General features: G+C 44.3%; 1 protein-coding gene across 2 annotated transcripts in view; it reads right to left on the bottom strand.

Moving 5' to 3' along the window:
* The window catches only part of HTT (huntingtin), a 115,526-nt gene extending 91,630 nt beyond the window's left edge, over window positions 1-23,896 (bottom strand). The window contains exons 1-10 of one of the 2 annotated variants that reach the window (XM_081925528.1): window positions 23,471-23,896; window positions 14,892-14,975; window positions 11,956-12,076; window positions 11,608-11,667; window positions 9,919-9,998; window positions 7,990-8,128; window positions 6,106-6,247; window positions 4,158-4,336; window positions 2,988-3,192; window positions 515-562 (exon numbers count right to left, since the gene is read on the bottom strand). In XM_081925528.1, the coding sequence (XP_081781654.1) occupies window positions 515-562; window positions 2,988-3,192; window positions 4,158-4,336; window positions 6,106-6,247; window positions 7,990-8,128; window positions 9,919-9,998; window positions 11,608-11,667; window positions 11,956-12,076; window positions 14,892-14,975; window positions 23,471-23,649 (1,237 nt within the window). In that variant the 5' untranslated portion in view covers window positions 23,650-23,896. The remainder of the gene's footprint in view (window positions 1-514; window positions 563-2,987; window positions 3,193-4,157; window positions 4,337-6,105; window positions 6,248-7,989; window positions 8,129-9,918; window positions 9,999-11,607; window positions 11,668-11,955; window positions 12,077-14,891; window positions 14,976-23,470) is intronic. The other variant, XM_081925529.1, reaches the window with a different exon arrangement.
* Window positions 23,897-26,543: the final 2,647 nt, after the last annotated feature.

Genomic DNA, 26,543 nt, shown 5'->3' with positions numbered 1-26,543 from the left:
TCATTCAAGTCATTCCTAGATCCAAGCCATCATTATATAGACTGTGATAGCAGAGAATACATATTATATATGAAGAGGCATTTAATATGTGCAATACATAAGCATGCATTACACAAACACCATAGAAGTTGAAAACATAATGAACAAAGCAAACTTAAAAGTAGGTTATAAAAATCGTTTTGACTTTTATTCAAAGCAAGGTATGGTAGTCAAAAGAAACAGTCATAGACAAATCAAGCATTTAGCCAAAGCCATATGCAATTTTGAGAATAGCAAAAAGCAAGGAATGGCTATAAGAAATAATAAAAAACCAGTTTTCCATATTTTTAAAATACCAACTGTATATGCCAAAAGAAAGAAAATAATAATAATGTGTTGAATTCTCTTAGTGACAGGTGTGTAATTAAAGAAGAGCCAAACAAGATATGTTAATGGAAACCAATATTTACCAAGTCAAAGAAATGAAAAGGGTAGAAAATGTAAAGTCAGAGACTGTGATTTCATATATAATCACCTTTTTGTTTTCTGGGGAAAACAGGGCTGCATGAAGACCCCCCTCCAGCTGCAAAATTACAGAAAGTAACAAATCAAAGCATAGGTAAGAGTGATTATCAAAAAGGAATTTCAATAGCCTCTGATAAATGAGGCATCAGAAGATTTGTTGTTAGCCACCATTAAAAATAATGCTATGAAGTATTTCCTTCTTCTAACAATCAGCAGCAAACTTTACTACTGGATATTGGTTAAGTTTCTCATAAAGTGTGAACAAATAAGGGTCATCTTTAAATGTTACAATCAGAAATGAACATTTTTATAAAATCTAAGCAATGAAAGGAGAAATAAAGGCCAAGAAAACTGGAACTCATCATTTATTCCAACTGAATGTAGCTTCAGTACAAGGATTGGCTACAAACACTTAACAAAAAGAGACTTCTACGGCAACTTGAAGGGCAATAGGTTTATAATGCCATAACTTCCAGTAGTCTCAAAGGTACCACAGGAATCTTTGTAGAGTAACTAACATGGTTCTCTGGAATTCCACACTTAAATGCACCCAGAAAGGAACACAGGACACTTACCATGAAGATTCCTTCTGGCATGGTGTGATGGAGACATCCAGCAATGTGGGTTGTCTCCTTCTACTGCCCAGGAAAAGGCAGAGAGCATGTTACCTAGAACTTTTGCTTTTAGGTCTTGTCTGACTCTTCCCCAGTTGAGTCCCATGGCCAACTGTGAGACAGAGCAAAACTGAGGAGACACAAGAGCCAACAACAAAAAAGGCCAGGCAGCAAGGGGGAGTAAAAGGAAGGAAAGACTGGACTCCCGTTAGGCAAGAGGGAGACCCAACATAAGCTGCAAAAAGCTGGGGTGAGGGGCTTAGCCTCATGCTGGTATCAGCTACTGCTTAGCCCATAGTGCAGTTTGGATGCCTCTAGAAGGAATCCTCGTATTAAGTGTCCAGTGTTCCTTTCTAGGTTTAGTGTGCAGGAGGCATCCAATAATGCAGGCTGTATTTGAAACACCACTGAAAAAGTCTGCAAACACCCTGCTCTGCCCCCTTCTGTGACTTTTTGGGTAACTTCTGGGTTTGGCGCAATGTGAGCAGTTTTGGTCACACACATATCAGACACGTCTAAAATAGTCGCTGCCTGTAGTTTCTGCATCCACAACAAAGAAAGATGCCTTATATTAGCAGCAGCAGCAGCAGCAGCAATTTATTAGTTGGTTGACAGAGAAATCTTCAAGCAACTTACTGATTTTAAAAGCATAAAGGATGGCATTAAATTATAATAAAAGCCATTTAAAAGTCTATAAAACAACTCAACAAAACAGCAAAAACTGCATCATCAATAGACAGCAATATCATCACCATAATCTGCCAAATGGCACCAAAGGATGCCAGGCAGACCTCACTGGTGCCAAATCTCATTCAGGCCTTTTCCCCCTGGACTCTAACCAGAAACAAAGAACATATACAAAGTCTTAGAAGCAGTAACTGGTTTTTGGTTTTTTTAGGAGAGTGATCTTTGTTGGCCGGCTGAAGAGAGAAAATGAAGTTAATGTCATGCTGCACTTCCATTCAGTGATTATAGTTGAACCCAGCAAAAAAAAAATCTACCTTTGAAATTGCTCTGTGTTATGACACTAAAGAATTGGATCTAATAAGTAAGGAATCAGATAAGGTGCTGGGCATGCATGCAGTCTCCCTACACATCCCTTCATGTGCTGGAGGGAATAGCTTTGCCCTGAATTCTCCATGGCTGCTGCCTTACTGGGAAGCCCTGATAACAGCAGTTGCTGGCATGGATGGGTTGCAGCTGGCAAAGGGGGAGAGATCTCTGTCTGCTCCACTCAGGGATGGCTCAAAGAGCCATGGAGACTTGCATTAGGTCTGAAGCTTTTAGTGACAGAAACATGTTGCTGGCCTATTTTAAAATCCAGATTTGGCAGTTTGCCTTCCAGAAGGAGCCAAGAGCAGAGGAGAAGAAAGCAGACAAGAGGAAAAGAAAGCAGACAAAGAATAAAATTGTTTTACTTTTAAAGAGGGAAATGGAGGGAGAAAAGACAAGAAAAGAGGTTTCAGCAATGTGGATGTCTAGCAGAAAACAATGAAGGAGGAGTACGTGGCAGAGGCCATAGGTACTAAAGCCAAGGGACTCTGTTCCTGGGCAAGGTGGGGAACAAACCGTGGAAGTACCTATCAGACAGGACCTAATGGCAGAAGTTCTAGGTCACATGTCCCCTGCCTTTTCCCAGGAAGTAGGAAGAGGCAACCCATACCACTGGATGCCTTCTTCGCCCCAAACTCAGAATGATAGTTTAGATCTTCTGAGTAAAATTACTTGGTATTCTTAAGGCACCTTTACTGAAAGATTTTTTTAACATGCTTTAAAATTCTGTCATTGTAAAAACCAGAAATTTTAACTGAAGATGTTTACGATGACTTATCACACAATTGCTTTTTGGGGGGAAAATATGTATCTTACCTATAAATTCTACAATGCTGTCACTGCGGTTTCTGCTGGTAGTCTCATCTTTGGATGCATTGACTTGCGCAATGGCACCAGCAGTAGTGAGGGCGAGGAGGAGAGGAGGAGGGGGTGTTCTAAGAAGCTGCTGTAGTAGTTCCAAAGAGCCAGTCACAACATTGTGGTCCCGGTGCTGCGTATAATGCAGTGTCAATTCATAAACCTAGAGGAGATGGAGATCAGGGTTCAAACATTTCTGTGAATGTTCCTGAAAGCCTCTTTCTATAAAATGTGCTTTCCACAACACCCTTGCGCCCCAAACACCTTGTGCTGCTCTGATGCCACTTCCAAGGGCAAACTCAACTTTCAGCAACAGCTACTGAAACCATGTGGGGTGCTGCAAGAGGAAGAATGAAGCTGGAAATGGCCAATTTATGGTCAGGCAATTTAAGTTAAGAACACTAAGCGAGTGTTGATTTGCTATTCCATTTTTTTCTGTATTTTTTCTAAATTAAAGGTGTGGCTTCACTCAGATTACAATATACAAAACTACAACTTGAAAAAGACCGGTTGGTATTTACCTGCAAGAGTGAAGTTTTTCCTTGCCTATAACCACTAGGGGGGCTGAATACCCACCCTTGCCATCAGCTCCTATGTACGTCTGGGGAAACTTTATCCATGACTTCATATTTACTCATGGGTACATAAAGCTATGCTAACGACTAGTACAGGTAAACAATTCAGATTATTTGAAATATTTAGGATAAATCTGAAAATAGTCATTTGCTTGTTGCAAGTAGAATGACACAGACCAGGAACCATCTGCTTGTGCAACTGGGCTGCTCCTTCCTCTGCAGCCTCCCAGCATCTGCAAAATCTGCTCTAGAGAGTCGGTGGACCATCTGGAGCAGATTTGGGGGGCATGTTCTGGGGCAGAGAAACAATAGGTTTTATTGCATAAGCAAATTTCTGTTGCACAAGGGGGCAGTCATCATTGCATGCTATACCATGACCAAATCATTGGCTGCCCATTACATAAATGAAAGAGAATGAAAAATTTCCTAATCCAAGACCATGATAGTTAAAGAAAGCAAAAGCAGTAGATTTCAGAACCACTGTAAAAGTTAAAGTGTTCTGTAAAATATGCAAAAGACTATGACAACCGAACAGCTGCCATTTTATTCCTACCTGTATAAGTTGATCTAAGGAAGGAGAGATCTCCATTTCTTTCCGTATCACACCAAAACTACCTTTAAGACTTGTATCTTTCACCTGCTGCTGCAGTAAAGGTATTAGATACCTTAAAGTGAGCAATACGCCAAGAATTAAGACACTGGGATATTCATTTTCCATGGGAAATAATAAACCTGTAAAGATAACCATCACAGTTTAAAAAATGAGACATTTCCCACAACAGTCAAGCAGGTGCCCTGCTGGGGAAAGCCAGAAGGAAGAGCAAAAGGCCTCTTCCGTTGCTGTTCCCCACTGACACCCCCATTCATGTTTCCCCTGATCCCGGAAGTGGTATATGAGCTATCTATCATTACCATAGCCTTATTCCTCGTTAATTTGTCCAATCCTGTTTTTAAGCCATTTAATTTGATGACCATCATAACTTGTATAAGCAAATTCCATAGTTTAACAATGTGCTGACCCTGGATTCTAGTATAACGGCTGCGTGTGAAGAAACAGGACTACGGAAATCAGATGTATGCCTACACTTCTGTGCATGCTCAATTAACCCTCACTGCTTCTCAAGCACCCTCTTGACAAAGTATGCCACCCCATCACATACGAGATGTACCAAAGCCTGGTAACATCTGAACTAGCCCATGGTTGCAAAGAATACCCTGTTTCCCCCAAAATAGGACAGCGTCTTATATTAATTTTTGCTCCCAAAAATGTGCTAGGTCTTATTTTCAGGGGATCTTATTTTTCCATGAAGAAGAATACGGTACACATTTATTGTCTAATTGTGAGTCAGCTAGACTCCGTCAGGACAGAGTGAGCAGCAGTTACAGTTTCCTCATTACATTTTCCCAGCTTGTCCTGGCAGCGGCACAGGCTCTCTGATTTAAAGAGACCTCGCACTGCCTGAACAGCTCCAGCTGTGCTGCGGCTAATCAGTGAGCTGCGTGGCAGCGCCCGCCGCTACGGTCCAGAGGAGTCAGGCACCTTACGGTAGCTTCGGGGGCCATATATTCCGGGGGGGGAGGGGGCTTATGTTCAGAGGCCTTATTATCGGGGAGGTCTTATTTTCAGAGTGATACCTTATATCACAGCGAGAGGCAAAACTGGAAGTAGGTCTTATTTTCGGGGGATGTCTTACTTTTGGGGAAAGACGGTAGCTTGTATCTTCGGGTACTGCAGCTTCCATACTTGCCAGTTGAGAATGCATCAGGATTAATGAATGACCTACCACCACTGTCAGAGGCAGTATATCTCTAAATAACATTTGCACAAATGGGGAAAGTCCTGTATTACACATGTCCTACTTCCCAAAGGTATCTAGCTGGTTACTGCAAGAACAGCTTGGTGAGACCAGCCTTTGGCCTGATCCAACAGGCCTCTTCTTATTGCTCAAAGGCAAACCTGACTGAATGATTCATAAAATATGGTCTTTTCAAGACATGTTATTTATTAGTAAAGATGACTCCCTTCATTGGAGATTTCTAAGCAGAGACTGGATGGCTGTCTGCCACTGATGCTTTAGTTGAGATTCTTGCGGGGGCTAGACTAGATGACCCTCATGGTCCCTTCCAACTTTACAATTCTATGATTCTACGCATCTTTATTTAGTTAGAATATTTTTCCTTCATTTGTCTTCCCTGGAGTTAGAAGTAAAGTCAAGCCCTGGTTTTTCTTCTCCTGTTTTTTCTTCTCCAGCTTCCAATTTTGTTGCAAGCAATGGAATTGCTTTTATTTTATATCAGTTTTTACCCAGCTGGCCAGTTCAGATTTCCATATATCCACAAAATTAGAAGTAAAAAAGAAGGGGGAAGCACAAACCTTGGCTGCCATTGTGTCTGAATCAGCTCATCATATGGGAGATACAGTACAATAATACCACATTACAAATACCCCATTACATTTTCCCAGCTTTTATTAAAGCATAAAATATTATTGCCCTTCTTACCTAGTAATACATTCAGTAGCCAAGTATAAAAATACTGTGTTCTTCGTGAATGCTGGCAGATGCTCACTGCTGATGCAGCTGCTGTTCGACGAATAGTAGGAGAACTGGATTTAAGGTTAGCTACAAACGCCTTCAATAAAACCTAAAACGAATAAAGCTTTTATCAATGTTTCAATGACACCAACATTTACTAGGTTCTTTACGACTGACTAAGCATGAGATTGACCTACACTTTTAAACTAGATTGTGCATAACAAAGAAAAAACTCTCAGTGAAGCAACAATGATATTGATCTACCATACAAACTGAAAATAAGCTAAATTTATCCTAAATTGCAATCACAGCACTTAAGGAAATCACATCTCTATAGCACCAAATGTCCTCCCATCTATTCATCAGTGCACTTCTAGCAGCACTGCAAACGTATCCTGCCAAAGGGTAATAGCATGTACCAATTTCCTCGTGGTGCTGCACAGCAGCATTTGGTCAGTGCTAACTGCACTACAATGGGATGCGGGTGGCGCTGTGGGTTAAACCACAGAGCCTAGGACTTGCCGATCAGAAGGTCGGCGGTTCAAATCCCCACAACGGGGTGAGCTCCCGTTGCTCGGTCCCTGCTCCTGCCAACCTAGCAGTTCAAAAGCACGTCAAAGTGCAAGTAGATAAATAGGTACCACTCTGGCGGGAAGGTAAACGGCGTTTCTGTGCGCTGCTCTGGTTCGCCAGAAGTGGCTTAGTCATGCTGGCCACATGACCCGGAAGCTCCCTCGGCCAATAAAGTGAGATGAACGCCGCAACCCCAGAGTCGTCCATGACTGGACCTAACGGTCAGGGGTCCCTTTACTTTTACCTTTAACTGCACTACAAATGCCTCCAACAAATGAAATTACTGATTATTTTATATCTTAAAGAGGAAAGAAGGAAAAATATAGAGCTTCCTTCTGAGCATACCAGACAAAGAAAACTCCTAAAAACAGGCAAGCAAGTATCAGTGCTTCAATCTGACAAGTCATAACTTGCTACCAGTCCCCTCCAGGTGGCCCCAGTGCTTTATCAGAGGCATACTAGAACGGTCTAGTGATTTAAGTTCAGCTTAAACCTTACTCTGTGGTTTAGTTTACATGCAGATATTACATTACAGAGTTTGATAAGGAAGCCTGCAAAATATTCTTGCACCACAGAACTACCAGCTTGCATGAGTATGTTGGGGGACAGAGAGACTGAATGGTTGTGTGTGTACATGCATGAAAGAGAAATATACCATGTTCATTCAGTGGCTGCATTTGCCTGCAATTCTAAATTAAATTTTAGTGTTACCAGAAAAACCTGTGGTTCTTCCTACCTGTAGCTTGCTCTGATGTTCAAACCTCAACAAATTAGTTGCAACTGTAGTTAGTAGAATCAAGTCAACTTGAAACCATCTTTTATGAAGTTAGATTGTTTTTACTAGCTATTGTTAAGGATTATCCACACTTTAAGGTTCAGACACAAATGCTAAACTGTGGCTAGTCTTAAACAGAAGTGGAAGCCTCTGGTCTTCTCCTCACACCTATGCTAGAGGAGGAGAAGGGAGTATGTGAGCTTGCAAGCTCAAGGCCTCATGAATAACAGTAAACCATGGTTTAGTACTTCATATGAACCAGCAAGTTAACCCATGCCATGTACATGAAATAAAACTTAAATCTGTCAGTTGAGGATTTCTAGATGTTTCCACAGAATATTCATTTTAAACTACTTAGATTCCAGAACTAAACCCCATTTAGGATTAGAGAATTGCTATTAATCCTTTGCAAACTAACAATTTTGCCTATTTCTAAACAGTGAATTTACAAGCGGGCAAAATCTTGTTTCATTTACTACAGCAAACATTTTAGATGATTATACCTTAATTTCATTGTCATTTGCAAAATTTCCAAAAGCTGCCATGATTTTTGGTATTGCTGCAGCCAGCGTTTCTTGTACTGATTCTTCAGAGCGCTTGCTTACTCGTGTCAAGCAGGGCAAAAGGTTTACTAAGTATGGTCTGTAACGGGAAAAAAGAGATAAAGGTATTCTTCAGTGGTTTGGAACATAATATTCAAAGGTTTGATGCACTTGAGAGGTTTGCATGATGTGTCACAATCCTATTTTTCTCCTTAAACAGAAAAAATATTAGAATTATGACGAGTGCACCTTCTCTTCAGAGCTAAAGAGCACACCAGACTTCATTTTTTAAAAAGCAAAAAAAATTGCAACAGGGGCTAACCAGATGAAAAGCAAAAAATAAATTTCACCCCAACAACACTGTAACTGGGATGGGGTGGGGGTGGTCTGACCCGAATATAGGAGGCTACCAAAGAAGAAGGACAAAGGGTACAAAAAGAGACCCTTCCTTTCCTTCTTTGCAGAACCAACCAATGGGTGAGGCATAATACCCTTCTTCCCCCTTAAGGAAAAGAACCCATGATAAATCCAACATTCCATTCTCCTTCAGAGGACAAAATCCTAAACAGGGATGTAAAAAAAGCAATGGCTCTCTTCCCGAATGGCCCTGCCACCTGCTGAAAAGGACCACACAATTCACCAAAGAACACATGCCCAAAAGCTGAACCTTCTGAAGCATAGCTATTCAGTTAGTAACACCAAGTAAGGGTTGACACAGACACCAACATGACATCCGAACGTAAGTCTACCAATGATGCAGAACTGCAAGGCCTGCTGGGGAGCAAATACTCCAGCATAGGCTGCTGCTGTGCTTAGCCAATAAATAAAATAAATACAGTAAGTGTAGAAAAACCACTGTGTGCTCTGCTGGATGGCCTGTACTAGATGGTGGGAGTAAAAACTCTCTTGGTTCTGCTTGAGCTTTTCAGAGCACTTGAAACCATTTACCAGGGCATCCTTCTGGGCTTAGGAAGCACTGTGTTAGAGTGACTGTGATCCTTCCTAGACAGAGAGTCCCAGAAAGCAGTACTGAGTGACTTCTGCTCCATTGACTGATTTTGGGGTACAAGTTCAATTTCTGTAGAAAGCCTCTGAGAGAAACCATTTGGAAACTTGTGGAGCAATGTCACCGACATGCAGATGCTAGCGCTTTTCAAACTAAGAACCACAGGGAGGCCGTGGAACTCTTTAACAAGTACCCAGATGCAGTACAGTGGTGCCTCGCAAGACGAAAAGAATCCGAAGCAAGCCCATTAGCGGCTTAGCGCTATTAGCGGCTTAGTGGATCAGCTGATAAGCATCTTAGCGGATCAGCTGATAAGCGGCTTAGCGGATCAGCTGTTAAGAAGCTTAGCGGCTTAGTGGATCAGCTGATAAGCAGCTTAGCGGCTTGGGAAAAAGGGGAAAAGGAAAAAAAAACCTGCAGGAACTCGCAAGACATTTTCGTCTTGCGAAGCAAGCCCATAGGAAATTTGTTTTGCGAAGCACCTCCAAAATGGAAAACCCTTTCGTCTAGCGGGTTTTCCGTCTTGCGAGGCATTCGTCTTGCGGGGCACCACTGTACTGGGATGCATAAAGAAGAACAAGATGAACGTTAATCTAGGTAAAATAGAGATTTTGTGGATTGGGAAGTCAATTGATCTGGATGTATTAAACTGTCCCTGGATGGGGTTGCACTCCCCCTTCAAAGACCAGATATGCAGCTGAAGGTGCTGCTGGGTTTGTTACCTTCCTGGGTTTATCTCTGCCTGGTGGGGCACAGATAGAGTCTGTGGCCTGGAGTGCCTTCTTCCTGCTCAGGCTAGTATGTCAGCTGTATCCCTATCTGGAGCAGCCAGATATGGCCCAAACACTTATTACTTCCAATCTGTTTTAGAAAAGCAACCTCACCTGCATTTCAGGGGTCGAACAAGATGTGCAAGTTCAGCAAACCTCCAAAGAGCAGCACGTAGACTTCGAGAAGCACCATTCTATCCAGAAATAATTGAGAATATATCAGTCACACGGATTTCAGTCTTGATTTTACAAAGAAAGTATGAAAATGTATGTGTATGGACAGTCTAGACTAGACAAAAGATAAATCCAGAGCAGAAACACGGAGGAGTTTTTAAAGGCACACAATTAATAGCCTTTAACTAGAATGTTAGTAGGGATGCGGGTGGCACTGTGATCTAAACCACTGAGGCTTTTGGGCTTGCCAATCGGAAGGTCGGCAGTTCGAATCCCCACGATGGGGTGTGCTCCTGTTGCTCGGTCCCAGCCCCTGCCAACCTAGCAGTTCGAAAGCATGTCAAAGTGCAAGTAGATAAATAGGTACCGCTCTGGCAGGAAGGTAAATGGCGTTTCTATGCGCTGTTCTGGTTTGCCAGAAGCGTCTTAGTCATGCTGGCCACATGACCTGGAAGCTGTCTGTGGACAAACGGCGGCTCCCTCGGCCTATAGAGCGAGATGAGCGCGCAACCCCAGAGTCGTCCACAACTGGACCTAATGGTCAGGGGTACCTTTACCTTTTTAGAATGTTAGTAGTGTAGAGGCAACTCCCCCCTTACACAGGGGTTACATTCCGGGTTCCTGCACGGATAAGTGTGGGGGGGGATCTGCTACAGTTAATACAGCTTCCCACCCAACAGCTGTTGAGAAAGGTAGCAGCGAGAGCTCCCACATGCCATTTTAGAGCCATCGGGAGTCTTTTTTCTGGACTTGGTGCTCTGGGGAGTGTGTCCTCACGAGCCACAAGGACTTTCCAGCTCTCTCCCAACATTTGAGGTCAGTACTGAATTATTTATTTATTTCCCGGCACCACATATACATGTGGCTGCATGAGCCAATCACGCACAAATGGGGGGCAAGCCTGTATGTATTTGGATGAGTATAGCCACTGGAAAGATCAGAGTGAACAACGACTAAAAAAGAACAACAGTTCCACTTGGAAATATGGGAGTGGAGTTCTGGAAATCACTCTTCTACAGGATCTCAAACCACTGCCCTTAAAAATTCAACTCTTCATTAATATATGGCAAATCTTGTATACGGTGGCCTTGGGTTAAGTACTTAATTCGTTCCGGAGGTCCGTACTTAGCCTGAAACTGTTCTTAACCTGAAGCACCACTTTAGCTAATGGGGCCTCCTGCTGCTGCCTCGCCGCCGGAGCACGATTTCTGTTCTCATCCTGAAGCAAAGTTCTTAACCCGAAGTACAATTTCTGGGTTAGCAGAGTCTGTGACCTGAAGCATATGTAACCTGAAGCTTATGTAACCTGAGTTACCACTGTACTTCCTAATGCATCTTTAACGATGAGAAAGATTATTTCCAAACAGCCCAACATTTCAAAGAATCATAGAACTGTAGAGTTGGAAGGGACCATGAGGTTCATCTAGTACAATTCCCTGCAATGCAGGAATCTTTTACCCAGCATGTCAAATTGTTAATATGATTTAGAATAACCTTTGTGTTTATTGTTAGTGTTTGCTGTTATAATAGTTTAAATACTTACTATGTGATTAATCACAAAGTCTTGTTAAAAAAAGGTATGACTATAAATCCAAACAAACTAAGATAAAATAAATAACCCCCCCTCACCTTTTTAATCTCCTTGTAGAGTTCTAACTGTAACCTAGGAAGACTAGAATCCATCAAAGCCTAGAAGGAAACAAAATAATATCTTTTTAGTATCAGCAAAATATGCCTTGCTTCAACAGATTACATAATGCACTGAAAAGTTTGCAGGTTTACTTGCTATGATAGTTAACTCTTAAACTACAAAGATAGCAATTTGCTAGATCTACAGAGATGATACTCATACATCAGAAGTTCATATAATAATACGCTACAAAAACCTACTTGCTACTTGATGGAAAAAGTCATCTGTCACAGAACCGCAATGATAATATTCAATAATTACAGGGCACAAAACCAAATGCAACTTACTTTTATAACTTTATTGAGACATTCATCAGCAACCATCCTTACATCTGACTCTGCATCATCACTACAGAGTAGGAAAAGTTCCATAGCAATGCCCAGCAATTTCTGAAATTCTGGAGAATTTCTTTAAAGGAAAAAAAGAAAAGTTATCATGAGCCAAGTTCCACTTGTCAGGTTAAACTCCTGGACGTTACGCTGTGTTCATAAAATTCCAAATTAATTGAAAACGTAGAATTATTTTTCAGCTTCAATAATCCGAAGTTAGCACATTCCCCAGTGTTTTGAAAAGGCTCCTCATCAAATGCTGGCTACCTTTGGATCTTGCTCCTCTCCTTCACTGCAATCCTTTGGTGCATGAGAGTTTGGGGGAGGAGATGCAGAAAAGCTGTGACAAATAGTCATAAAAACAGGTGCAGCCTGAGATGCTTTGGTACCTGAGGCGAAACCCCCTGCTGCCACCCCCACAATTGGAGGGGGTGTGAGGCTCTACAAGGGCTTCCTCTCAAGGAAAAGTACTTGCAAACTCTGCAAGGGTTTCTCCTTGAGGAGAAGCAGCAAAGCAAAGCGGAGGGACACCTCCCTCTCACTGAAACTCAGCAAGAGCAGGGTGTTACGGAGAGATTTCCCACTGGCCTCTCTCCACCCCTAAGGGTGGGGGGGAGCCAGCAGCAAAGTGGAATAGTGGAATGCCTTGCTCTCGCCAAAACTGCATGGATAATGGATAGTGCATGAGAGAACATATGGACTGAGGTGTGAGAGATAAAGGGTGGGAATGGTTCTTGTCCTAGCCAGTGACCACCAGCAAGTTACCCCAAGGGAATATGGTCCTCAACAACAAAACAGTTCCCAAACACTGATCTAAACAATGGCTGAGGAACAAGCAGGATTGAGCCAGGGGGATTATTTGGCTCATGCACCCTCCCCATCCTTTTCATGGTTTTATTTTCCGGTTTGATATTTACCGTATTTTTCGCACCATAGGGCGCACCGGACCATAGGGCGCACCCAATTTTTTTTGGGGGGGGGGCGGAATAAAGGGGAAAAAATATTTTTCCCCCCAGGCGCGGGGCTGGGCCGGGGGAAGCTCGAGATTCCCCCGACCCCAGCCCCCAAACAGGCAAGTCTCCGCAAGCAGCGGGAGCACTCCCGCTGCTTGCGGAGAGGTCCGCGAAGCCTGGGCGCGCTGAGCTCAGCACGCGCAGGCTTCAGCATCCAGGCAAGTCTCCGCAAGCAGTGGGAGCGCTCCCGCTGCTTGCGGAGAGGTCCGCGAAGCCTGGGCGTGCTGAGCTCAGCGCGCGCAGGCTTCACCAACCAGGCAACTCTTCGCAAGCAGTGGGAGCGCTCCCGCTGCTTGCGGAGAGGTCTGCGAAGCGTGGACACGCTGAGCTCAGCGCGCGCAGGCTTCAGCATGCAGGCAACTCTCCGCAAGCAGCGGGAACCCAGCGCCGGGCTCCCGCTGCTTGCGGAGAGGTGTGCGAAGCCTGGAGAGCGTGAAGGGTCGGTGCGCACCGACCCCTCTCACTCTCCAGGCTTCAGCACCATAGGACGCACAAACATTTCCCCTTCATTTTTGGAGGGGAAAAAGTGCGTCCTATGGTGCGAAAAATACGGTAACTCTGCATTGCTGGGGGTTGAGCTAGATGACCCTCCGTGTCCTTTCTATAATTCTAAGAACAAAGCACAGTTGCCAAATTTGGTACGTAGCACAGATCTGCAGTTTTTTCTGAAGTAAAAACATTCACTTCCACTCTCTACCTCTCCTGCTAAAAGCTTTTTTGTTTAAGCAAGCCTACCAAGATATGTTTATTGGGCACATATTCCAGCATGTAATTTTATTTTAAAATGTATATTTTAAAAATGTTGATTGTATTTATAGTTTGATTGTTTTAGGTCAACTTATTTTCAACTTAATTGGTAATTTTAATGTATTTTATACTTTTGGTATTATACTTGATGTAAACTGCTTAGATGGTTAAGTTACTAGTTTTCGAACTGTGGTCTGCAGACCAATAGTGGTCTACAACTTTCAATTAGAAGCCCCACAGCACATCTGTGAAGAACGCTTACAATTTGAATTCTAGGGAATTCAAACTGTAACACAGCAAAATACAATGAAAGAAATAAAAGAAGCAGTAAAAATGCAATTAAAAATCATACAGCATCTAGCACAGCACACTACAGTTGCTACAACAAGCAGAAAAAGTATTAAATGGTCTGCCAAGACCTCAGCAATTTTCAAGCTGCCTGTGGGTAAGAGGTTTAGGAACCACTGGGTTAAGTGGTATATAAATACTGTATAAATGAATTTCAGATTGCTCATGGGGACATTATTTTAACACCTTGTCAAGAGGAAGCTTTCATATTAAACAGTTTTCCCTATTCCCCATTAATGAATATAGTGCAATTGTTTCTGAGCAGTAAATAGGAGAAAAGACTGGAGAGCTTTCAGTGCTGTACTGCTATTAGAAACACCCCTATTTTATATTTGCTCAGTGCATCATATACGGTAACTTAGGAAGGACTTCAGTTAAAAGTGGGTGTATCTAACTGCAGACAGAGGTGTAGCTAGGTATACTGAACAAACTCCTCCTTATCAAGGCAGCAAGCTCAACCACTCAAATACACCAAACAGCAGCATACACAGGAGAACCAAACCATTATTTGCTTGTCTAGTTCCTCCTTTCCCTGCCTTGATCAAGAGCAGCATAAAGCCCTTTCCAAGTAGAAGGACAACATTTTGAGAGCAGATTATCAACCTTTATATTTCATCCTGCAAAGAAATGGGAGCATAAGAGCAAGTTCCCTTGTTCTGCATACAAGCATGATGAACCATTAGAGCAGCAGAAGTACAATAATGTATATTATATACTCATTGAAACACTGAAGCACAGAAACAGAACAGCATTTGCATAAACAGAGATCAGAAAACACTTGATTACCTTAAAGATTGAGCAACTATATTTTCACATATTGTTAGGCAATGATTCACTCGATCTTTCTTGGTGGTGGAAAGTTCTTTCTTTCTAAAATAAGAGATAAAATTTGTAATTATACAAAATACCAACACTTGATATGCTTTATACAACAGTAAAGTTAAGGTAGTAGAGCTATCCTGTGAATATCAGAAAATTCTATTTTGTTGTTACAATGAACTGATGATACCTTGATTACATTATTTCTTAAATTCATTCATTTGGTAAAGAATGACTTAAGAATCCTGAGAATGTATATCAGACACAAAACAACATTTCATGTAAAACTTACTCTATATATTTCATCAATATTCCAAAACGTATGATCCTCAAATCAAGGATGGTATAGAAAATAATAATAATAATAATAATAATAATAATAATAATAATAATAATAATAAAGTGTCAAGAAACAATAATAGAATGATTGCAATAAATTTCTTTCTAAAATGCTTGAGCAAGAAAAGGGTTTAGTTTTACAGGTTTTCTGAAAATGCATGGCACTGAAGTCAAAACTCAAAGCCAGATAGCCAAAAATCTGAGATCTTATGATGAAGGGCGGTATAGAAGTCAAACAAACAAATAAATGCAAATATTCAATTCTGACCAAGACAGCATTAAACTTACTTAATTATCAACAAAATTATAGCTATTATTTCAACTGAACCATTAGTTCCATGCGTCTAACAGGACTCTGAAATTATGCTTCCTCTCCTTTCTCAAGCTACATTGCATGAGTCTAAAACAAGAGAACTTCAGATCTGGCAAACAGATCTACAGTTTAAAGGAGCATGGTATCCTAAAAAGTACCCCTGAAATCTAGCCTGTTAGAATGTTATGTTGGAATAATGTTATGTTGGAACACCTCAGAGAATCAGAGTTGAAAAGGCCCTCAAAGATCATCAAGGGCAAACTTCTACTGAAGCAAGTAACCAGTGGTGTAGCGTGGGTTGCTGGCACCCAGGGTGGGGCAAGTGATGCGCCCCCCTAATGGACTTGGCAGCTGAGGTGGAAGCATGCACCAGGGTGGCCTCTTCCTTCCTTGGGCACTTTCCTGCTTTTCTCCATCCTCGGTGGATGGCAGCAGCCTCCCACTCCCTCCCTCTTGGGCAGGCCAGCAGGTGGTGTTGGCAAAGGTGCGAGGGCAGGGGGGTTTTGAGCCCATTGGCATTTCGAGCAACAGAAAATAAATCTGACCCATCACCTAAGTGACAAGTGAGGTTTGAACAAAGAATAGAGCAGTTCAATTACTTCTTGCAATCTAAACACTATACTTAGAATCATAGAACTGGAAGGAATCCCAAGAGTCATCAAGTTCAATCTTGGCTACAGCATCCATGACAGATGGCCATGGACCACACTGCTGACTCATCTAATGTTTAGCTTGTAGTCTGCTAAATAGCCCAGATCTTTTTAACATGTAACTCACAACTTGTGCAAGGATTGCATTCCGAAGATTGCAGGAAAAGTCTAAATCACATATAGTTAATACAACCTCAGTCAGCATGGATTTCTGAAAAATAAGTCATATCAGACTAACCTGATATCGTTTTTTGACAGAATTACAAGCCTGGTAGATGAAGGGAACGCAGTGGATGTAGCCTACCTTGATTTCAGCAAGGCATTTGACAAGGTGCCCCATGATATTCTTGTAAAGAAGCTGGTAAAATGCGGTCTTGACTATGCTACCACTCAGTGGATTTGTAACTGGCTGACTGACCGAACCCAAAGGGTGCTCATCAATGGTTCCTCTTCATCCTGGAGAAGAGTGACTAGTGGGGTGCCACAGGGTTCTGTCTTGGGCCCAGTCTTATTCAACATCTTTATCAACGACTTGGATGATGGACTCAAGGGCATCCTGATCAAATTTGCAGATGACACCAAACTGGGAGGGGTGGCTAACACCCCAGAGGACAGGATCACACTTCAAAACGACCTTGACAGATTAGAGAACTGGGCCAAAACAAACAAGATGAATTTTAACAGGGAGAAATGTAAAGTATTGCACTTGGGCAAAAAAAATGAGAGGCACAAATACAAGATGGGTGACACCTGGCTTGAGAGCAGTACATGTGAAAAGGATCTAGGAGTCTTGGTTGACCACAAACTTGACATGAGCCAACAGTGTGACGCGGCAGCTAAAAAAGCCAATGCAATTCTGGGCTGCATCAATAGGAGTATAGCATCTAGATCAAGGGAAGTAATAGTGCCACTGTATTCTGCTCTGGTCAGACCTCACCTGGAGTACTGTGTCCAGTTCTGGGCACCACAGTTCAAGAAGGACACTGACAAACTGGAACGTGTCCAGAGCAGGGCAACCAAAATGGTCAAAGGCCTGGAAACGATGCCTTATGAGGAACGGCTAAGGGAGCTGGGCATGTTTAGCCTGGAGAAGAGGAGGTGAGGTTAAGGGGTGATATGATAGCCATGTTCAAATATATAAAAGGATGTCACATAGAGGAGGGAGAAAGGTTGTTTTCTGCTGCTCCAGAGAAGCGGACACGGAGCATAAATCCAAACTACAAGAAAGAAGATTCCACCTAAACATTAGGAAGAACTTCCTGACAGTAAGAGCTGTTCGACAGTGGAATTTGCTGCCAAGGAGTGTGGTGGAGTCTCCTTCTTAGGAGGTCTTTAAGCAGAGGCTTGACAACCATATGTCAGGAGTGCTCTGATGGTGTTTCCTGCTTGGCAGGGGCTTGGACTCGATGGCCCTTGTGGTCTCTTCCAACTCTATGATTCTATGATTCTATACTGCTCCTGCAAAAGCATACACATCTGACAACCCAGCCAGATGGGCAGGGTATAAATATTATTTATTATTATTATTAGCCAGCGAGCTGAGTGGGCCTTGCTCACCAGACTCTGGGAAGTTCAAACAAGCCTCCCAGCAGTAGGTAAGCAAATATGAAAGCTAAAAAACTCCACACCAGGGAAACTCAGAGCAGAAAGAGCTTTTAAGGCTAGCTCTCCACTTTGCATGTGTATGATTTCAGCTGGCCAGCTCCCAAGCGCATGAAGCTGGAATCACACTTTAAATTTGCATAAGTAGTGTCGCTCATCTTATATCTGTGCATCTGAGCCTTCCCACCCACATTTATTTCTTTTGGAATTTCTTTTGTTAGTTTTGGCCCAGTTTTCCAACATATCAAGAGGTCCAGGACCTCTTCTGAAGGCCGGCGGGGGGCGAAAGTCTTTGCTCCCCCCCGCCTGCCTTCAAAAGCCATCCGGGATAGCGGGAAGCGCTTCCCTGCTATCCCAGACCGCTTTTAAAATGCTGGCGGTGGGGAGCAAAGCCTTTCGGCCCCCGCCGGCCTTCCTGGACCTCTTCTGAAGTCCGGAAGGGGGGGGAAAGGCTTTGCTCCCCACCGCCAGCATTTAAAAGAGGTCCCCGGAGATTTCCCTATGGGCTTTCGTCTTGCGAAGCAAGCCCATAGGGAAAATCATCTAGCGAAGCGACGCAAAAACCGAAAAACCCTTTCGTCTTGCGGGTTTTTCGTCTTGCGAGGCATTCGTCTTGCGGGGCACCACTGTAGTTGAAAATATATTAAAGATAATACCATATATGGAAGTTTATTTAATATTTTTATTAACTCTACTACTTCCTTACATTTTAAGGCCATCCATCAGCAGTAACTGATGAGGAGAAAATTATTAAGAAATTCAGTGTGTTGCCAAAAAAATGAGAATTTTATTTTACACTTTTATTTGTTTAGGTTTTACATGAATTTATGAAAATCTGAATAGAAGTATTTCATCTCTTAAGCTAATATTTGTTGAGATACATATTTTTAAAAGGGGGCATGCTGCGATCTGCCATGGAAATTCAGCATTTTAAGTTTAAGTTGTAATTTTATTTGGGTCAGAGTTAGCTTCTATTGGTGATACCCTGCACTATTTTCATACTGTTAAAGTTTCATTTTGTGATGGTCTGATGAGCATATCCAAAACTCTTTATTCAAATAAAAGCTGCAAGCATGAGAATGTATACAAAAAAACTACAGCTTTTATGAGAAAAGTGAAAGTGGACTGGTAATGACTCCACATAAATTTTGTGTCCTCACTGCAGAAAGAGCAGAGGCTAAGAAATTTTGTCCCAGAAAAAGCAAGATGAGAATTTGTGTGTCTGTCACATTGATTTGGATTAACCAAACAAATATTTGTCTGCACATCTCCCTGGAAGCAAGGGCTGTTATATTATGTTTTGAACTCCTTTCTATGTTTCTAGATAATTATATACCTGTTACATTTTAAAAGAAGGAAAATATTAAAATGGATACAAGTGTCCAGCAATTTGAGAAGCAGCTCAAACGCACTCACAGAAGTGGCACAGCTCCTGCATACATTATATTTATTTGAAATTAGTAGCACTCATACCCTTGCAATTCCCACTCTAACCATCTCTTTGGTTGTTACTTCCCAAATGCTACTATTCATACTGTACCCTCCCTCTCATGTTTGCTTAGGTCAGTCTATAAAGCACCAACTACACTGAGGGTGGGCAGGTTTCCCCCCCACCTAAGAGCCATGTGCCCTTCTGGACAATCTTCCGGGGCCACACACAGTGGTAGGACTAGAGGCAAAAGTGGGCAGATGAATAAACATAAATTTTACATTTGTACACTACATTAGTTTCCATACATACACCTTTTTATCCTCCAGTCAGACAAGCAAGAAGCATGAACAGAATTCAAAGTCACATTCCATCTAGGAAAAACCAGTCAAGCAGGTTGCAAAGCTGGGCCAGGAGGTAACTGGGGAGGAAGTGTGGCCTGTAGAGAGTCCCAAGGGCCAGTTAAAGAGGCATAAAGGGCCATATTCAGGCCCTGGACCCGAGGTTCCCCAGCTGAAAATACTCTATACATTAACAAAGAATTCTGGAACAAAGAACAGCTTAAAGAATAGGAATGAGACCAAGATTATAAAACACAAGCAGAAAGATGGCAAACTTTAACACAAAATACTTTATTTATTATGGGACGCGGGTGGCGCTGTGGGTTAAACCACAGAGCCTAGGACTTGCCGATCAGAAGGTCGGCGGTTCGAATCCCGCGACGGGGTGAGCTCCGGTTGTTGGTCCCTGCTCCTGCCAACCTAGCAGTTTGAAAGCACGTCAGAGTGCAAGTAAATAAATAGGTACCGCTTCAGCGGGAAGGTAAACGGCGTTTCTGTTCGCTGCTCTGGTTTGCCAGAAGCGGCTTAGTCATGCCGGCCACATGACCCGGAAGCTGTACGCAGGTTCCCTCAGCCAGTAAAGCGAGATGAGCACCGCAACCCCAGAGTCGGCCACAACTGGACCTAATGGTCAAGGGGTCCATTTACCTTACTTTATTTATTGTTCCCCACATCTCTGGGGTTCAGTTAGCCTTAGCTAGCTACTTTATTTATTGTTCGCCACATCTCTGGGGTTCAGTTAGCCTTAGCTAGCCTTTAGAGAGGCAGGCCCTGTCTTGCAGAGCTCCCTACTAGCACAGGTTCAGCAGGAATAATCCTTGCTTCTTTCAGACATCTTCTGCAAATTCTATTGTTTACACAGGCCTTCACAATATGAATTTCTCTTTTTAACCAACCTGTATCTACTGATGTTTTAAATTATGTTCTCATGGATACCCTTACTGATTTTATTATATTGTGTATGTTGCATACCATTTTGACATACTTCACGAAAGTAAGGATTATAAATATTTAAACAAATAAATGTTTAGAAGTATGTATGCACATTTAATGTTTCCAAAATCACTAAGGGGTTTTTAAGAAGGGCTTGAAGCAAAGAAGACAGAATGACAACTGGATTTTCCTAGGTATAGGACCAGAGACAGGAAATAGAATGGAGCTTGAGTTGAGGCAACAAGCATGGATATTAGATGACCTAAGAAAGCATACAGGGCAGACCTATGCATTATATATAGTACATTGGAACTGCCTTTCAGCAATGAGTTACACCCGTTTTCAGCTGGAACACATTAAAAGAAATGTGTAACTAGCTCCCTTTTCTTGAGTCACTTGCAACAAGTAACCATCAACTCCTGGCAGTCAGATATGTAAGCTTTTTAACAGCTGCTTTTTTATTATTTCAAGTAGAATTATCTGCAAGGATACCAAAGCCTATTAACTTTACTCAAGGCCGTAGCTGTAGTAAAGAAAACAAGGACTAGAATGTCAAAACTAATCTCAGTGTCGAAAGTAGTATGGCAAGGGTCAGAGTTTTTATAGCTTTAACTTTCAGCAGCATTCCATAAATGCACCTGCTTCCTCCTTGGTAGCAACAGGTTCCTCCCCTCTCTGGAAAATGCCCAGTCTCTCTACAGGAGGTCTACCACACGCAATTTGGTGAAGGAAAACAGAAGAATAAAGACGAATGGTTTTTCTCTCAGGTTGCCTTGCAACATGTGCTGTATTGGAAAATGTTTTAACCCACCAAACAGTGGGCATTTCTCATGCTATTTTACTGATCTCGGTTTCCAACTCTGGAAAACATTTCGTTCTTTAGAAATGGGGTGAGGCAGTGGGGGAAATTTAAGAACTTATAATTTAGACAAGAACCTTTGGACAGAAAAGGAGCATTGTTCTCCCAAGGCAACAAATTAGAAGAACTTTGCAGTGCTATCATAATGATGCTTATTTAAGAAGCAAGTCATACTGAACTCAAAAGGATTTGCATCAAGGTGCCATGCAAAAACTTTTCTCTACAAACAAACAAAGGCATTTACCGTATTTTTCGCTCTATAACACGCACCCGACCATAACACGCACATAGTTTTTAGAGGAGGAAAACAAGAAAAAAAATCTAAACGAAACAGTGTATGTATGATTTTTGTGGTTCATGCTGTGGCCACAGACATGTGATCTGACAGTGAGTTTGGAGTAGCCCAGTGCAAAAATCCTGAGGATCCATGTGGATCCGTGCTTTGTAACCACGTTTTAAGTGGGGAGGGAAGGAAAAGCACTCAAGGGACAAGGAGCACGCATGGGGTATGTGGAGAAGGATGCTGCTAATAATGCAGAAGAGGGGTTTAAGGGGAGAAGGCTCCTCTCCTCTCCCGCTTTGCTCCTTTAAAGCAAGAAGGCTCTGCTTTTCTCCCTCCTCCCCGCTCATCCCCAGCTTAGCGAGCTGAAAAACTTTGCTGCTATGTAGCGAGCTGAGTGGGGAGGAGAGAGGGACAGAGAGCCTGCTTGCTTTAAAGGAACTAACCGGACAGGAGCCGCTTACTCCTTTAAAGAAGGAGCTTTGCTCCTTTAAAGAAGCAGGCTCTCTGTCCCTCTCTCCTCCCCACTCAGCGGCTCTTATCCCGCTTTGCTGTTTCAAAGCGAGCCATGGAGGAGGGAAGGAAGGGGAACCATGGATCCTCTGCTCACGACTGCAGCAGATCCCCCCGCCATCCGTAGGCATTCCCTCCATAACACGCACAGACATTTCCTCTTACTTTCTAGGAGGAAAAAAGTGAGTGTTATGGTGCAAAAAATACGGTAACTATTTGTGGCCTTTGGCAGGGATGCTTTTAATGCATTTTCCACCTCCCCTTGGTTTTAAGGTGCCTATGTGGGAGGAGTTATGTTGTATGAGTTTCAGTTGGTAAGGCTTCAGGTCAAGGATCTGGACAAAGTGCTTGGATCAGACTTGTGCTCTGGACCCTTGCCCTTTTTGGCCAAGGAAAACTAGCAGAGAGGTTACAGCTGCGTTTACATGAGAAAATGGGTTATTCTCATTCATGAGTGTAAATCATCCCATAGATAATTTAATTGCAAGTGCATGGTCAACCAAGCCAGTTGCTACAGTAACAGCTCAGTGCCCCGACAATAGCTGTGATTAATGCATGTCAGCTCAGTAGTCTGTTGGTCTGCAGTTTGTCTGTCAGTCTGTTTCTCAGTTAAGCCAGTCGGTGTTACTTGTCCAGTGTTACATCTTAAATTGTTTAACTTAAATTGTTTAACTTATTTACCTCTAAAGCATTAAATGGCTCAGGACTGCAATGCCTCAAGGACTGTCTCTCCCCATGTGAACCAAATCGGACCCTGTGATCATCATCTGAGGCCCACAAGAGATCCAGAGGGTGGCAACATGAGAGCAGACCTTTTCTGTGGTGTCTCTCTGCAGGGAGGTTTGTCTGGAGACTGGTGGAAACTTACCAGGCCTTTTCACTGAATGACATATAATGTCCTTTTAAATGTGTTTGGGGTGAGGGGTCATGAGCTTGTTTTTACTATGCATTTCGTGTTCTCAACTTGTATTTTTATCTTGCAAACCGTGAACTTCAAATGAAAGGGGGGGGATACAAATTGAGTAAATATAACAACAATACGTGAAAACACCTATGCCCGTTGGACTTGAGGCCCCGAAGATTACATTTCCTAGATTTTAAGAGGCTGGTTTCCGCGATGTAGCTGCCGTGCTTTGCTCCTTCCAGGCTACACTAGCCTGCGGGGGACACAGATCAAACGGCGCTCCGGCGTCCACCGCTCCCACCTCCCCGCCTCTCCCGAGCGCGGGCCCCGCGGCCGCTTTCTCGCCCCCCGCCCGCCCGCTCCAGCCTCCCTTCACAACTCACGGTCTGTGAGGCGGCTCCCCGGGGGCGGCGGCGGCGACCGTGGCGGCGGCTGAGGCGGCGGGTGGTGCCGTGCCTGGTGGCGCTGATGCTGCCGCCGCCGCTGAGGCAGCGGGGCCCTGTTGCTGCTGGAAGGAGCGGAGGGACTCGAAGGCCTTCATCAGCTTCTCCATGGTGGCCATGCCCCCCTTCGCCCTCACAGAGGCGCGCGCGCGCGGAGGGAAGAGCCAACTCCGAGTCCGGCTGCTGGCCGGCCGGCCGGCCAAACTCCCTCGCCCGCCCTCGGGGGACTCGGCCCCGCAAGAGCCGTCGCGGCCAGCCGCTCACAGCGCCAGAGCGGGCTAGAGGCGGGAGACGGCGCGCTCACTCCGCCACCGACGCGCCGGCGCCATCTTGAGAGCCTCCCATCATCCCCGGCGGCGGCGCGGAACCTCCTCGCTCGGCGAACCCGGCACAAGCGCTGACAGCTTCCGGTTCCCCAGGCGAGCCCACCGCCCCGCCTCCCTGGATGGACAGCCGGAGCCACCAATCGGAGCAGGGGTGGGATCGCCGCGCCCACTTCCTGCTCAAGCTCCAAGGAGGCGTGTCGCCAGTCTGCGGGGAGGAAATCGGCGAGGGCCAATCGCAAAAGAGAGCGGGACCGAAGGCCCTCCCACTTCTAACTGGGCAGCGCTGAGACCCCGCCCCGCTCTCTGTCCAGCATTCTCGCGAGCGCGGCGCTGTTGCTTCGAAGGCACTTCCAGCTCGCCCGGCGAAGGGCGCTCCTCTCTCGCGGGCTCAGTGAAATGGCTCTCTCTCTGGATCCCCATATAAATAATTCCCGCAATTGAGGGACATAAAGTAACATAATAAAAAAGAACTATTTATACAATTAAAATTAATCACAATCAACATTGATCAGAATCAGGGTTTCGAACAAAATAAACTAATAAATAGTATAAGTGTTAGACGAGACAGACCATCAACACAATAAACATTTGTTTACTAACTGGAATTTACCAGGAATGAAACTGTAAAGATAGGGAACCATATTTACAATGTAGAATATATATATTATATATATACACACACACACCAAAAAAACAACAACACTGTATTTTGCCACAGAATCATATAATTGTGGAGTTGGAAGGAACTCCAAGGGTCATCTAGTGCAGTGTTTCCCAACCGGTGTTCCGCGGCACACTAATGTGCCGCGAGCTGTTGCCTGGTGTGCTGCGAGCGAGTCCAAAAAAGGTTGGGAAACACTGGTTTCTCTTTCAAAAAGGAAACGTGGGTTAAAGCGGCGACGCCGCCTCCCACTCACTTTCCTGCTCTGGCTTCCCTAACAGTTTTCCGAGTTGCGTCACTGGATCCAGCCCCCTTTTCCACATGTGATACGGGAAAGGCAAAGGCCTTTGAGGCACCAGCGCGAGAGGCTGCAGCCTGGGAATTCCCTCGCCCTGCCCAAGGGAAAGGCAATGGCCGGCCCCACCAGGGAAGCACAGGAACTCTGGGCTCGCTTTCGTTCGGCCCGCCTGGCTGGGCCCTTCTTTGCTCCTCCCTACCACAGAGACGAAACCGCTTCTCGCTCGGTATTCGGGCCAGCCATAGAGGTGCCGAGGGGCAGAGCGCCCGGGCCAATGGCGCTGTCTTATTGACCGGAGCTTCCGAGGTGAGCGTGCGGTTGGCCGCTCTAGGCTTTCCCCGCCCCTTCTCTCTTGGCGGCGCCTGGACTTGTGAGGAGAAGCCGGAAGCCGCGGGACTTGGGGCCACTCGGGTCTCCGTCTCCCTCGCCTGCCTCCTCTCCATGGCACCGGGCAGCGGGGGACCCGCCAGTCCCCGGAGCCGCCTCCGCAGCGGGACGGCAGCAGCGGCGACGGCGGAGCGGAGGCGGCGCCGAGGAGAGCGGTGACGCCGCCTCTGCCGCTCCCGCCGCTGCGCCTCCTCAGGCCCGGCCTGGGCGCCCTCCGCCATGGGCTCCCTCTTCCGCAGCGAGGCGATGTGCCTGGCGCAGCTCTTCCTCCAGGCGGGCTCGGCCTACGAGTGTCTCAGCGCCCTGGTCGAGCGCAGCCTCGCCCACTTCCGAGACGTGAGTTAAAACGCGCCTGCATTTGGTGCTTCATGGAATTGATACGCTGCTTGATTGTCGGGTGGGGGGGGGGCGTGCCGAGAAGGAACCCTTCAAAGCGGTTTACAAAAAAACAGAACAATGAAATTATCACTTTTTAAAAAACAACTATAACTTTCTCTTCTTCCCCAACCCTTGTCGTTGGAGGAGTCCCTCAGTCCCTCGCTTTGCTGCCTCCTCCCCCCCCCACCCCTAAAGCTTGGAGGTTCCCCGGCAAGGGGGAGGGGAAAAAATTGAAAGTTACACTTTCGTGCGTCCCTCCCGGCGTGACGCTGCGTGCTGACGTCACGGGGCTGTAATGGTGGTGTGCCTCGATATTTTTTTCATCAAACAAGTGTGCCTTTGCCCAAAAAAGGTTGGGAAACACTGATCTAGTGCAGTACCTTGAAATGCAGGAATAACTTCTGTTTTGACATTTATTGTTCCAAAAAGGTATAGCTAATATCAGTTTTTCAGCAAGCATGTTGACTTATTTTTTTAGAGAAACTGTTTTAAAAAGTAAGCTGGTTTCACGAATAATCCAACGTCCCGGAGTCTTTTTGGCAAACTGAAAGGGGTTTTGAAGAGCTTTCCAATGTCCTGCTGCAGGAACAAATACTCTCTAACTCAAACCTTATTTCACCTGAAAATGTTCGTTTTATTTTCTAAGCTTTTAAACATTTGAAAGAGCAACGTGCCAGCACAAGGGCTTCACTCTACACGGGAGACTTTTTAAAGCTAGAAAATCTAACCGGCTTCAGTTCCACCCGCTAACCTGCAATAGTAACAGTTTTGCGCGGCTGTCACAGTCATCTCATTCGCAACTTGCAAATGCACTGTCTGAGCAAAGATGGAAAGGATTTGCTGAAATAACTAATTGAACTAGAATACAAAAAAGGGAGGTGTGAGGAGGTCAGGGAAACAAGTAAATGAAAGATATGACACGGAAAGATTGTCTTGTTTTTAATTGTTTTTATTTTTCTGTAT

Source organism: Podarcis melisellensis (genome assembly GCF_964234715.1).
Source record: "Podarcis melisellensis genome assembly, chromosome: 9".
In the NCBI taxonomy this organism is placed as follows: domain Eukaryota; kingdom Metazoa; phylum Chordata; class Lepidosauria; order Squamata; family Lacertidae; genus Podarcis; species Podarcis melisellensis.
This window is presented reverse-complemented; position numbering and strand designations above follow the sequence as displayed.